Source organism: Leuciscus leuciscus, assembly GCF_965113295.1.
Source record: "Leuciscus leuciscus genome assembly, chromosome: 16".
Classification (NCBI taxonomy): domain Eukaryota; kingdom Metazoa; phylum Chordata; class Actinopteri; order Cypriniformes; family Leuciscidae; genus Leuciscus; species Leuciscus leuciscus.
Genome location: NC_138740.1, coordinates 2,466,514 through 2,478,968, shown reverse-complemented (window position 1 = coordinate 2,478,968; position 12,455 = coordinate 2,466,514). Strand labels below are relative to the sequence as shown.

The 12,455-nt window shown below is 36.9% G+C and overlaps 2 protein-coding genes across 2 annotated transcripts; one reads left to right on the top strand and one right to left on the bottom strand.

The window, feature by feature from the left end:
- On the top strand, nucleotides 1–2,639 carry cdkn2aipnl (CDKN2A interacting protein N-terminal like). The gene is made up of 3 exons (XM_082141501.1): nucleotides 1–245; nucleotides 996–1,107; nucleotides 2,521–2,639. Exons 1-3 carry the CDS (start codon nucleotides 31–33, stop codon nucleotides 2,524–2,526), a joined length of 333 nt encoding a protein of 110 aa, XP_081997627.1. The 5' UTR covers nucleotides 1–30; the 3' UTR covers nucleotides 2,527–2,639.
- Nucleotide 2,640: 1 nt separating this feature from the next.
- Nucleotides 2,641–11,413, bottom strand: ube2b (ubiquitin-conjugating enzyme E2B (RAD6 homolog)). The gene is made up of 6 exons (XM_082141491.1): nucleotides 11,255–11,413; nucleotides 8,303–8,383; nucleotides 8,183–8,208; nucleotides 5,536–5,625; nucleotides 5,366–5,454; nucleotides 2,641–3,235 (listed from the first exon to the last, which is right to left on the bottom strand). Exons 1-6 carry the CDS (start codon nucleotides 11,296–11,298, stop codon nucleotides 3,107–3,109), a joined length of 459 nt encoding a protein of 152 aa, XP_081997617.1. The 5' UTR covers nucleotides 11,299–11,413; the 3' UTR covers nucleotides 2,641–3,106.
- Nucleotides 11,414–12,455: the final 1,042 nt, after the last annotated feature.

The following is a 12,455-nucleotide window of genomic DNA, read 5'->3' as shown; positions in this document are numbered from 1 at the left end:
CAGCGCGGCGAGTGACGTCATCTCTCCAACATGGCGGCCGCGGATGTAGAAGACTTCATCGGACAGAACCGGCTGTTGTCGGACTTCATCGAGACGTTTCGCGGCGTCTCCGAGAGCGACAAGCACTGGAAGTCCAGGAGGGAGTTTTTATTCAGAAACATCTCCAACTACGAGGAGAAGCCTCGCGTGGACCACCTGCTCGCGCTGTCCATGGTGTGGGCCAATCACGTGTTCCTGGGCTGCAGGTCAGGGGTCAGGCCGCGAGTCACGTGTTTCGCACGGGAATAATATTATTATTATGTGTTAGGTAATTGTGATAAAAAAAAAATGTATCTCACAATTCTCACGTGCATTTGCGACTTTATTCCTTTCCTCTCAGATTTATGAGGCATAAACTCGCAAATGCGAGAAAGAAAAGTCGGAATTGTGAGATAGAGGTCGCAGTTAACCTTTTGTTTTTAATTCCGTGGAGATAACAAGCTTCTATATTCTAAACCATTATGAAATGGCAAACAGTATTATATACTATATCACGGAAATGTGATATCAAACCATTGTTGGGACTAACGAAAATTGTAACTAAGTTGTTTACATTTATAATACATGCTAAATTTGTGACAACTTGCCATTATATAAAAACCCATTCAGTTTGGATTCATTTTTAGTACATTTAAATGATACATATTATTTGTATGTTAAGTAATTTAATTAAAAAATACAATAAATACTATTGCATCATTTTAGGTTTAAAATAATATTCATATAAACATATAAATGACATATAATTAATATAAAGCCCGACTGATTCTTGTGGTTTGTAGATCTCTCGCAAATACTGGTAAAAACTTAAACTGACCTCACCATTTAACTTGAGGTGTAATTCCTGAGTTTAACACTGCAAAACGCTTCACAGACTCGTGTGTGTGTGTGTGTGTGTGTGTGTGTGTGTGTGTGTGTGTGTGTGTGTGTTGATGTTCTCCTCTGTATATCTGCAGGTATAGCCCAGATCTGCTGGAGAAGGTGGGAGAGATGGCCGAGGGGATCGTAGTGGAGGACGCTCCTGTCTTCAAGACCAGAGATGAACTGATCAAACAACAACAGCAGAGGGTAAACACACACACACACACACACACACACACACACACACACACACACACACACACACAAGTCTCTGGGCTATACCTGCAGATATACAGAGGAGAACATCAACACACACGCACACACACACACACACACGAGATCTGTGCACGCTGAGGAGTATCGTGACAATGCAACACGTCTGATCATGTTTTACTTCAGAAGAGTTGCAGTTTAAAGGGATAGTTCATCCAAAAATGAAAATTAGCCCATGATTTACTCACCCTCAGGTCATCCTAGGTGTATATGACATTCTTCTTTTACTTTTATGATGGACAGATGCACTTTTATGATGGATAGATGCACTTTTATGATGGACAGATGCACTTTTATGATGGACAGATGCATGTTTATGATGGATAGATGCACTTTTATGATGGACAGATGCACTTTTATGATGGACAGATGCATGTTTATGATGGATAGATGCACTTTTATGATGGACAGATGCACTTTTATGATGAATAGATGCACTTTTATGATGGACAGATGCACATTTATGATGAATAGATGCACTTTTATGATGGATAGATGCACTTTTATGATGGATAGATGCACTTTTATGATGAATAGATGCACTTTTATGATGGATAGATAAACTCTGAAAGAAGAACATCATATACACCTAGGATGACTAGAGGGTGAGTAAATCATGGGATAATTTTAAATCTGTAATATTTTTTGAGTTACAGCCATGCAAACTTGGGGAAAGTAACAGTGCTTTTCTCCATTTTTGAACTGACACCGTTGGCATTTAATGAAACGAAGATTGATAAAGTCAACAGATTTCACTAATTTACATTTATTCATTTAGCTGACGCTTTTTATCCAAAGCGACTTACAATTGCTATATATGTCAGAGGTCGCACGCCTCTGGAGCAACTAGGGGTTAAGTGTCTTGCTCAGGGACACATTGGTGTCTCACAGTGGATTCGAACCCGGGTCTCTCACACCAAAGGCATGTGTCTTATCCATTGCGCCACCACCACCCCTAATAGACCAACCAATCTCTGTGTTAAAATATAATAATGATGCTTCCATCTTTCTAAAGTCATTTTTACACCGTGTTATTTCGCTCTAAATCTCAGGTGAAAATTGTAATTTTGACCCTCCTCTACAAAACTGTGGATTACTGAGTACATATACATTCATTACATTTAATATTTTGGCTTTCTTCTTCATTTATATATTTCTTTCACCAAAAAAACACACAATCTACATCACATTTTTAGCAGTGAAACACTGAGTCGAGACCGAATGACCCTTCAGTGTCTCCTGATGTGATGAAGATTAATGTGTGTGTGTGTGTGTGTGTGTGTGTGTGTGTGTGTGTGTGTGTGTGTGTGTGTGTGTGTGTGTGTGTGTTCCTCTTCTCTCCTGCAGCGGTGACTGAAGCACTCCTGAAACACACCGGCCTTCGTTGACCAGCCTTCACGTCGTTTATATTTTGTTTACAATATGTTTTTGTATTAGCAACAATAAAAATGAACTCATTCTCTTCACTCCAAGTCTGAATGTTTTTTTTATTTTTTTATACAGCATATTAGAAGTATAAATGTTCTCATGATAAATTCACAAAAGCTAACTCTCAAAACATCTGCATGTAGGACACGGCTCATACGCACATGCCCTCCGTTTACTCGGTCTGGGTTTTTTTATATATATTTGAAGCACAAACATGTGAGCATAAAGATGTTATCAAATACAGATACAAAAAGATGATTCCCATAGTCAATCTCCAGGTGCTTTTAAAGGCAGAACGGGCATGAGATTTACCCTCGGATATATTACTGATGTGTAACTCAGGGATTGCAACATTTGCCAATAATCTGCATTGCTTTAAATCATCAACCGCATCAATCCGACAACAGCACATCTCAAACTGTGTTAGCAATAACTTACCATGCAGTTAAAATAAATAAGCACACAAATATAGTTCCAGTGTGTGTGTGTGTGTGTGTGTCGAGCGTTACGAGTCGACCCAGCTCTGCTCCACGATGGCAGACACTCTCTTCTCGTATTCACGCTTGTTCTCCTGATAAAGCTGCGCCGCCTGACTGTTGGCCGGGCTGTTCGGGTTGGGCTCGTCCAATAGAGACTAAACACAATCACACAGGCATTATGGGAAGAGATCTGAATGAGCACAACACAACCAATTCAATGAAACGACTGATTACAGCAAAACTCTGTGGCGATTCATCATTGGTTTTTCTGTTGTCGTCGCACATTTTTATGTTTTTGTCACTTTTTTGTCATTCTCCACTCCTCCACCTGTCCAGTTCCTCAGAAGATGTAACATTTGGTTAATTAAAATGCCGATTGTCACTTTATTTAATTTTTTTAATGACCTGCAATCTTCACAAAATCAGTGTGGAGGGTTTTGTGCACATAAGTAATCGGATTACTTTTTTCTCAAGTAACTAGTGTGAACATGATGGTTATTGTATGACAAATGTGAGCATTTACTCGACTCACACATAAACATTCAGTATTCCTCAAAATGATTAAAGTCCCCCTGTAGTCAATCATGTTATCCCTTAAAACTCATCTTTGATCACCAAAATTACATATTACATTTTTTTTCACCTTAAAATTGCTTGAATGTAACCCGACACCCTTATTTAGCCTAATTTAGTATGCGTGGTTCTATGAATATGCAAATGAGCCCCGCCTCCACTCACTCAGCTCAGCTCAGAGATCCACTGGTTGACAATCACACGTTGATCTGATTGGTTACAAGGTAGTTTGTGATGTCAGAAACATTGTGATGTGTTTTTGAGACTGTCTTTGGTTCACTGCAGTTTTAAGGAGGAAATACTCAGCAATGCTGTCGACTTATGAACTTACACATGGTTTGTCTTAAAGCTTATTAAAAACACCACATACACATATAAACAACACTAAAAGCTAGATTTTCACCACAGGGGGACTTTAAAAACAGTCAAATTTCATTAATAAATATGTTAAATTACTATTTAATCTCACTTTATTAACCAATGTCTTTGCTGTTGACCTTTGATCCAATTAAACCATACTAAGCAAACAAGACTTTAGATTAATATCGCATTTGTTTAATTTTTGTTTGTTTTTATTGCTAAAATAAGAGTGTCGAACTTTCTTCTCCTGCGTCCTATTCTGTGATCCAGAGGATTATTAATTTCCCTTTTGGTGTGAAAGGGCCTTTACATCGGATTAAAGTAGAACTTTTGTTTATTTGTTATTAAAATCAAACAAGTAAGTCCAGCACAGGTGAGGAAACGTAATGCAGAATCTGTGTTTCTCCACCGCTTTTGTATTTATTACTGCATGACGTGTGAATTGATGGGCTAATAATGATCAGTTGCATTATTATAATTTTTTTTACATTATCAAAATAATAACTGAAGCTGATGCTCATTAATGCATTAACTAACGTTCACTAATGAGACCTTATTGTAAAGTGTTACCTATTCTTTATAATGCTGTGTATTATTTGTAGTGCTGGGCAACCATTAATCACATCCGAAATAAAAGTTTGTGTTTACATAATATATGTGTGTGTGTGTGTGTGTGTGTACTGTGCATAATTATTTTGAATATATAAATGTAATCATTTTTATTTATTTATATATAAAATATTTGGATATAAATTATGTATAAATATAGACAGTATATAAATGCAAATATTTCTTAAAGGCATGTGTGTGTATTTATATATACAAAATGATTACACACATATATTATGTAAACACAAACTTTTATTTTGGATGCGATTAATCGTTGCCCAGCACTAATCAATGTCTAGCACTTTTTATTATAAGAAAGAAAGTAATTAAGTTATTAAACCTGTTATAGTATGACAAAAACTAATTATTTTTTGTATTTTAATGTCCAGCTCTTTTTATTAAGTTATAATAAATAATAATAATATATTATTTAATAAATAAATAATAATAAAGTATGACAAAAAAATTTTTTTGCAACTTGTTTAAATATCATGCTAATACCGTATAAGAAGTGTATACCATAATTCAGCAATTATCGCAACATGAACGTCTGATACAGTCACATGTCTAGTTGTAAATAGAAACCTTTGAAGTTTACAGCGTTTATTGACCCGGTTACTGCAGAAACGTTTAAATTTAACTATCAACTTATTAACAGAGACAACATGCAACGTATATGTGCAAAATTGATGTCCCACAACAGGACTGTTTATAAACTGAAGTGTAGCAAACCCATCATGCACCTGGATGGATGTCAGAATGGAGGAAACGTCATACGTGGGACTCCAGCGGTTCTGGAGAATGTCTAAACATATACTGCCATCTGCATACACTAACACACACAACAGAACATCATCAGTCACAGACACTGCAAACATGGCTCATTACTTCATAACCACTCTCAGAAGCTCACCGTTCGGGTGAAACATTTTGGAGATGAAGCGAACCGTAGGAGGCTTGTTGGGATATTCTTCTGAAAATTCAATAACGAGTTTAAATGTTCCTGTAGAGAAAGAGAGAGAGAGATGATTCAGATGAACACGAATAACATCCGACACGACCTTCAGCCTTCCGACCTCCATGCCCTGACAGTACTCAAAGAGTTTCGGGGCGGCAGCACCACCTTGTGGTCAAAAGTTATAATGAAATTTCCAAAAATGCAAATAACTTTTGAATAAATTAGCCTATTATAATTAAACTGGTCTTAATAGATTTCTTGGGTCATGCCGAGAACTCCAGTTATGCCATAGTCAGCCAAACTCCCTGTCCACCATTTTGAGTGTCATCAAAAAAAAAAAAAAAAAAAGAACTTCTACACAGTTTGTCCGATTTTCACCAAAATCGAATCATATCATCTTCAGACTGTGCGGACAAAAAGTTATGGATTTCGTGTCGATAGACGAAACCGTTTTCGTATACCGTAGCAACAAATTAACATCACATCAAGCAACAACCTTTTGTGGTTTCATGTAAAAAAAAAAAAAAAAAAGACAAAGACTAGAGCTGCAACAACGAATCAATAATAATCAACAACGAATTTGATTAGCGATTAGTCGATAATTGTCTGAAACGCATCTGAAATGTAATCGAAGAGACAGACTGAGCTCAAGTTATCAAAAACACAGATTTCATATTAACTCTTTCCCGTCTTTCTGTGTTTTCACTGTTGTACGGTAGGGGGCGCTATTACTTATGAAGGAGGACTGAATCTCCTGATCAAAACAGGCCAAAAAGAAACAGAAACAGGCGATAGAAGCATTGCTTATGCACATTGTAGTTTCTGAAAAAAATAAGTGCTTTTCTCCGCTATATTTAGGGGCCAAGCACAGAAGGTGTGTAAGCACGTGTTGTATTCATTGGCGTTATTATTTTTCTGATTTTTCTTCTTCTTCCACTCTGGAAGTCTATGGCTGCCCATAGAACCGCTTGCGGGGAAGTTATGAAATTTGGCACACAGATAGAGGCCAGTCTGAACATTAACCTCAGCAATTTAGGAGTCTCTAACTCAATCCCTCTAGCACCACCAACTGTCCAAAGTTGCACTCATGTTTATGCTAATCTGAAGGTATCTGCCGTTTTGGCACAGCGCCACCTAGTGGTCAGGAAATATGAAAAATGGCTACTTTTGCTTATAACTTCTGAATGCTTTGCACAAATATCACAAAACTCTTTAGATTCAGTGCAGCACGCCGAGTCCAACAATACCCAGTTTTCCCAGATCAGCCATTTTAGGCGTCGGCCATCTTGTATATTTTCCGAACGCATAGGCATATCGTTACGTAACTTGGTATGTGCCATTGGCACAAATAAAACAAATAAAAAATAAAACTTCTCTGATTTTCACCAAAATCGAATCATATCATCTTCAGACTTTGCAGACGAAAAGTTATGGATTTCGTGTCGATAGACGAAACCGTTTTCGTAAACCGCTGCGACAAATTTGAGGCATGATGCCAAAACGACTCGGCTTTATCTCTACAATGCCTTGTCATATTGACACCAAACTTTGCATGTGTCATTGTCACCTCACTCTGACCACAGCACAGCAATTTTGGTCACAGCACCACCTATTGGTCGAAAGTGATAAACCAAATTACTAATGCTCGTACTTATGATTTTCCAGCCAATTTTCCTAAAATGATCTTAAAATGTCTTTGTTGCAGTTGGTCGGATGCTCCCAGCCATGTCTTGTGCTTGGCCCCGATAATTGCTGCTTGCAGCTATATTGGTTAAAAAAAATGTTTTTATGAAACTTGCCCACATTCAAGTGTTGATAAAAAAAGAATGCATGAAGCTAGAATAAAACATTTTTTGTTTGTTTATTTAAAAGCAGTGGGTCTTATTTCTTTTGATATATTGCATATTCAGATATTCATAGAAACCACAAAAATTTTGGGAATTATGCAAATGTGAAAAAGCGTTTGGCAGCACAAGCAGAGATGGAGTTCACTGTGTTCATTCACTGTTAACTGAGCCGTTCGAGACGTGGAAAACACGGGACCACGAGCTGAAACGCAGCTCAAACAGACTATATACTTATTTAATTAAAGCACAGTCTTTTGTGATTTGATAAGGGCACAAAGCCATATCACGCTTTAAATTTTAGTTCAATTGACAAACTTTGCCAAAGCAATAGTGCAAAATAACTTTAGAGACTTATGTTATTATTATGTTATTAACAAACGTTAACAGCAGACGAACTGACCGCAATATACTGACTTTTAAGGTAATCGGCTAACCTAGCTAGCTAGTTCTTTTTAGAGTAGCCGTTTGATAGTGAGAAAAAAAAACATTTAGATATCATTCTGCATATGCGATGGACATCGGTTATGATCAATATAATCGTTAGTTGCAGCCCTAAAATGGCACATTAGGAGTATTTATGACTGTGACGCTGCTTTGAAACAATCTGTATTGCAGAAATAAAGCTGACTTGACCAGGAAAGTTGGACCTAAGCCTCACATAGCTTATATAAGCCGCTCTGAGATGAATAATCAAAGCTGATTTGATGGTTATTAACTAGTGTTGTGTATTATGGAGGAATCAAGGACTGGCTCACCATCTTCAAAGGGCGTTCCTACAGGCCTGCAAGCAAACAGATATCATAAATAATAATAATAATAATAATAATAAACATCTACTGTAATGGTTGCCATGAGTCTCACTTCATCAAACTTACCCAAAAATCACAGCGTTCCACAGCATGATGTTGTTTTCTGAAGGAGCACCACTGACGCCAGTCGGAGGATCTTCCTGAAGTCTGTAAACCAATATGAGAAAGCTTTAGATCATCGTCCATCATTTAGGGCTTCAATTCATTCACAAAGAGACCAGAAAACAAACTGTAAAGCGGGACAATAGGCCTTTAGATAGACCCGTTACTGGTTTGTTATTGCTGACAGGCAGAATCATCTGGTGAATAATGAACATCTCGCATCAGAATCAACACATTCAGAGGGACTTCACTGGACTGACGCTGTTGTTCGGCTGATAACAGTAATGATGAATAGACACTAAGCTTGTGCTCATCAGGGCTCGACATTAACGCTTGTCTGGGACACAAGTGGATTTTTTGAAGAGGCGAGTGAAAGAGAATTGTATTTGCTCGACCGGACAAGCATCCTGATTTGAATACCATCATGATTGAACATGTGACACTGATTTCATACAACAGTTCAATAGTAGTTGTCACTTACATTTGAGACGCAATATTGACAGTTTTTGTGTTTCAGCAGTGAATAAAGTTCCAAACTAATAACACAGCAGAACCATAGCGCATCTCACACCAACACCTTATTGAAGGATTCAGCGTTTCGAAAGAATCGTTTGAGTCAAACATTCAATGACTCATTCATAAACTGCCGCCGCATTCTTGAACGAATCAGCCGTTTGAACGAATCGTTCAAGTCAAAGATTTAATGACTCATTCATAAACAACTGCCTCATTCCTGAACGAATCAGCCGTTTGAACGAATCGTTCGAGTCGAAAAAGATTCAATGACTCATTCGTAAACAACTGCCTCATTCCTGAATGAATCAGCCGTTTGAATGAATCGTTCGAGTCAAAGATTTAATGACTCATTCGTAAACAACTGCCTCATTCCTGAATGAATCAGCCGTTTGAATGAATCGTTCGAGTCAAAGATTCAATGACTCATTCATAAACAACTGCCTCATTCCTGAACAAATCAGCCGTTTGAATGAATCGTTCGAGTCAAAGATTCAATGACGCACTCATAAACAACTGCCTCATTCCTGAATGAATCAGCAGTTTGAACGAATCGTTTGAATGAATGACTCAATGACTCTCATTAAGACGGTCACCTGCCGCCACCTACTGGTGTTTGAGTTTCATGTTTAAAAGTATCATCCTTTCCAATATTTCTTATTCAAAAAATATTTAAAACAATCTCATAGCATTATTTAATGCAGTTGTAATTTTTCAGTGTAAATGATTTAGTTTGATTGGTAACAGCCCTGTAGTGTCTTATTATCCTAATTTAATTTATTGATAAAATTTAAGAATTTCAAATGAAAGATGAAGCATATATTTAATAAGATTAAGGGAAGGGGGAGTCCTTTATAAAAGGTTTTTTTTTTTTAAGCCCTCAGGGTAAATAGCATAAATATAAAGATTTAATAAGTCAAAGCTTATTGAACACTGTTGAGGATATTGCTACAGAATAAATTATATTTACAACGCAAAAATCCTATTTTTTACTACTATTTACTTGCACATGACAAGGCTTAATGTCGAGCCCTGACACACACACACACACACACACACACACACACACACACACACACACACACACACACACACACACACACACACACGGCTGACTCTGAGTTCTGCATTTATCAGCAGTCGAGTGTGTTTAATAAGGGCTGTCTCACAATTTAGTCAGCCTAAAAATACTGTACAGAATCATATTACAATAACGCTACTGGACCCAGTGTAATGAATGACAACATACCATTATTTGTTACTTTGGCATTTCTTCTTTTAAAGGGATAGTTCACCCAAAAATAAGAATTATCTCTGGATTTACTCACGCTCAAGCCGTCCTAGGTGTATATGAGTTTCTTCTTTCAGCCGAACACAATCAGAGTTACACTGGAAAATGTCCTGGCTCTTCCTAGCTTTATAATGGGAGTGAATGGGGGGTGAGATTGAGAAGCCCTATAAAGTGCATCCATCCATCATAACAGTAATCCATACGGTCCCAGGGCGTTAATAAAGACCTTCTGAAGCCAAGAAAAATATCCATATTTATAACTTTATAAACTAGAATCACTGACTTGGAAAAAGACACTCCAGGACATTTTCTAACATAACTCTTGATTGTGTTCGGCTGAAAGAAGGTAGTCACTAGGATGGCTTGAAGGGGAGTATTTTTGCACATAATATTACAATAATAATAAATGTAAACAAAACACAGAGCTCTTTTTTCGGTCCTGAGACTTCCACAGAAGATATAGGTTACAATATTTAGACCACTTCTATTGTTGATTGCTTCAAAGTGTTTATAAAACAAAATGCCTACCCCACATTTAAATATGAACTAACAACTTCTCAAGTATTTTTTTTAAATCTTAGTTAATATTAATACATTATTAAAATCAAAAGATGTATGTTAATATTATTGAATAGACCTGAGCTGACATGAACTAACAAAAAAAAACGTCTTTTTATTTATTAGCTAATGTTGGCAAAGATTAAAAAATACAGTAACATATGTATTTCTCATGGTTAGTTCATATTAACTAAAGGGAACTTACTGTAAAGTGTTGCCACTTTGTTTTATTAATATAAATGAGTCCAGAATGGCGATAAAACAGTATGTTTACTGTGAAGCTGTTTCACGTTATTGAGCAGCAATCCTGTTAGTAAGAGCTGGACCTCCAAACCTACACCAGGAGTGCTTTCCAAGCCTGCCTATGATGCCCACAGTTGCTGTCTACCCTAAGATAAAGTACTATGGTACTGTACTGTGGTACTGTGGAGGAAAACACCAGGGATGAACTCTGGCGCAGGCCTAGCTAACGCTGCTAAAGGCTAGTCGTGGGTATAAACAAAGCGCGCGTGAGGCGTCACATCAACACACAACACTCATGTGAAATCACAAACCTCTTAAAGTCTCTCATGAGCCTTCTTCTCGCAGGAGTAGACATGCTTTATTATCGCCGGATTATGTCATAAAACGAGCAGAACACCGTCAGATTCGGGAGGATCGGGGCGATGAGCCGGTGACGTCACGCGTGACGCCATAGACCTGCAGTGGCGCGCTCACCGCGAGCTCAGCTTTTACACTCAAATAACACACAACAACAACAACAACACAAAGGGCCATGAACCGAGTCAAGTTTATTATCTGCTTTATATGGAAATTCCTGCCACATAAAAAAAAAAGAAAGAAACATATGATAAAGTTGAAAGAATTACATATTATGTCATATTTGTGAGATGAAAAGTCGACAGTTATGTATGGAAGCTTGTTTCCGCCACAGAATAAAACATTTTAAAAGATAATTGCGACTTTTTATCTCACATTTGCGAGATATAGAGTCAGAATTGCGAGATTTAAAGTCAGAATTGCGAGATATAAAGTCAGAATTGCGTTATAAAGTCAGAATTGTGAGATATAAAGTCAGAATTGCGTTATAAAGTCAGAATTGCGAGATATAAAGTCAGAATTGCGTTATAAAGTCAGAATTGCGAGATATAAAGTCAGAATTGTGAGATATAAAGTCAGAATTGCGAGATATAAAGTCAGAATTGCGTGTTATAAAGTCAGAATTGTGAGATATAAAGTCAGAATTGCGAGATATAAAGTCAGAATTGTGAGATATAAAGTCAGAATTGCGTTATAAAGTCAGAATTCTGACTTTATAACACGCAATTGCGACTTTATATCATGCAATTCTGACTTTATATCTCGCAATCAGACTTTATATCTCTGACTTTATTTCTCAGAATTGTGAGATATAAAGTCGCAATTATCTTTTAAAATGTTTTATTCTGTGGCGGAAACAAGCTTCCATAATGAAGTGCCCTTTAAAATAATAAATCAATTTTACCCTGTTAAATATTTTATGATTAAATATAAAAGTAGCCTAATATTGACACAAGATGCTCATTTTGCCAAGTTCACACAGAAACTGTTTATCATTAATTTTGCACATGTTTCTATACTGAACAACTATGGAAAAATATTGAAATATTTATTAAAGATAATATACATGCAAGATATATCAGTAACCTTTAAAGACATTATTTTTGGATACTTTGATTCTGACTTTAATTTATTTTATTGGCAAATTTTATATCC

Bases quoted from the DNA above. Each gene is read 5' to 3' on its own strand.
- ube2b (XM_082141491.1), bottom strand. From the start codon at position 11,298: ATGTCTACTCCTGCGAGAAGAAGGCTCATGAGAGACTTTAAGAG. The intron at 5,626-8,182 runs GTGAGCCAGTCC...CTTTCTCTACAG, and splicing joins AGGAACGCCCTTTGAAGATG to GAACATTTAAACTCGTTATT. The intron at 3,236-5,365 runs GTGCATGATGGG...GATTGTGTTTAG, and splicing joins CCATTCTGACATCCATCCAG to TCTCTATTGGACGAGCCCAA.
- cdkn2aipnl (XM_082141501.1), top strand. From the start codon at position 31: ATGGCGGCCGCGGATGTAGAAGACTTCATCGGACAGAACCGGCTGTTG. The intron at 246-995 runs GTCAGGGGTCAG...GTATATCTGCAG, and splicing joins CACGTGTTCCTGGGCTGCAG to GTATAGCCCAGATCTGCTGG.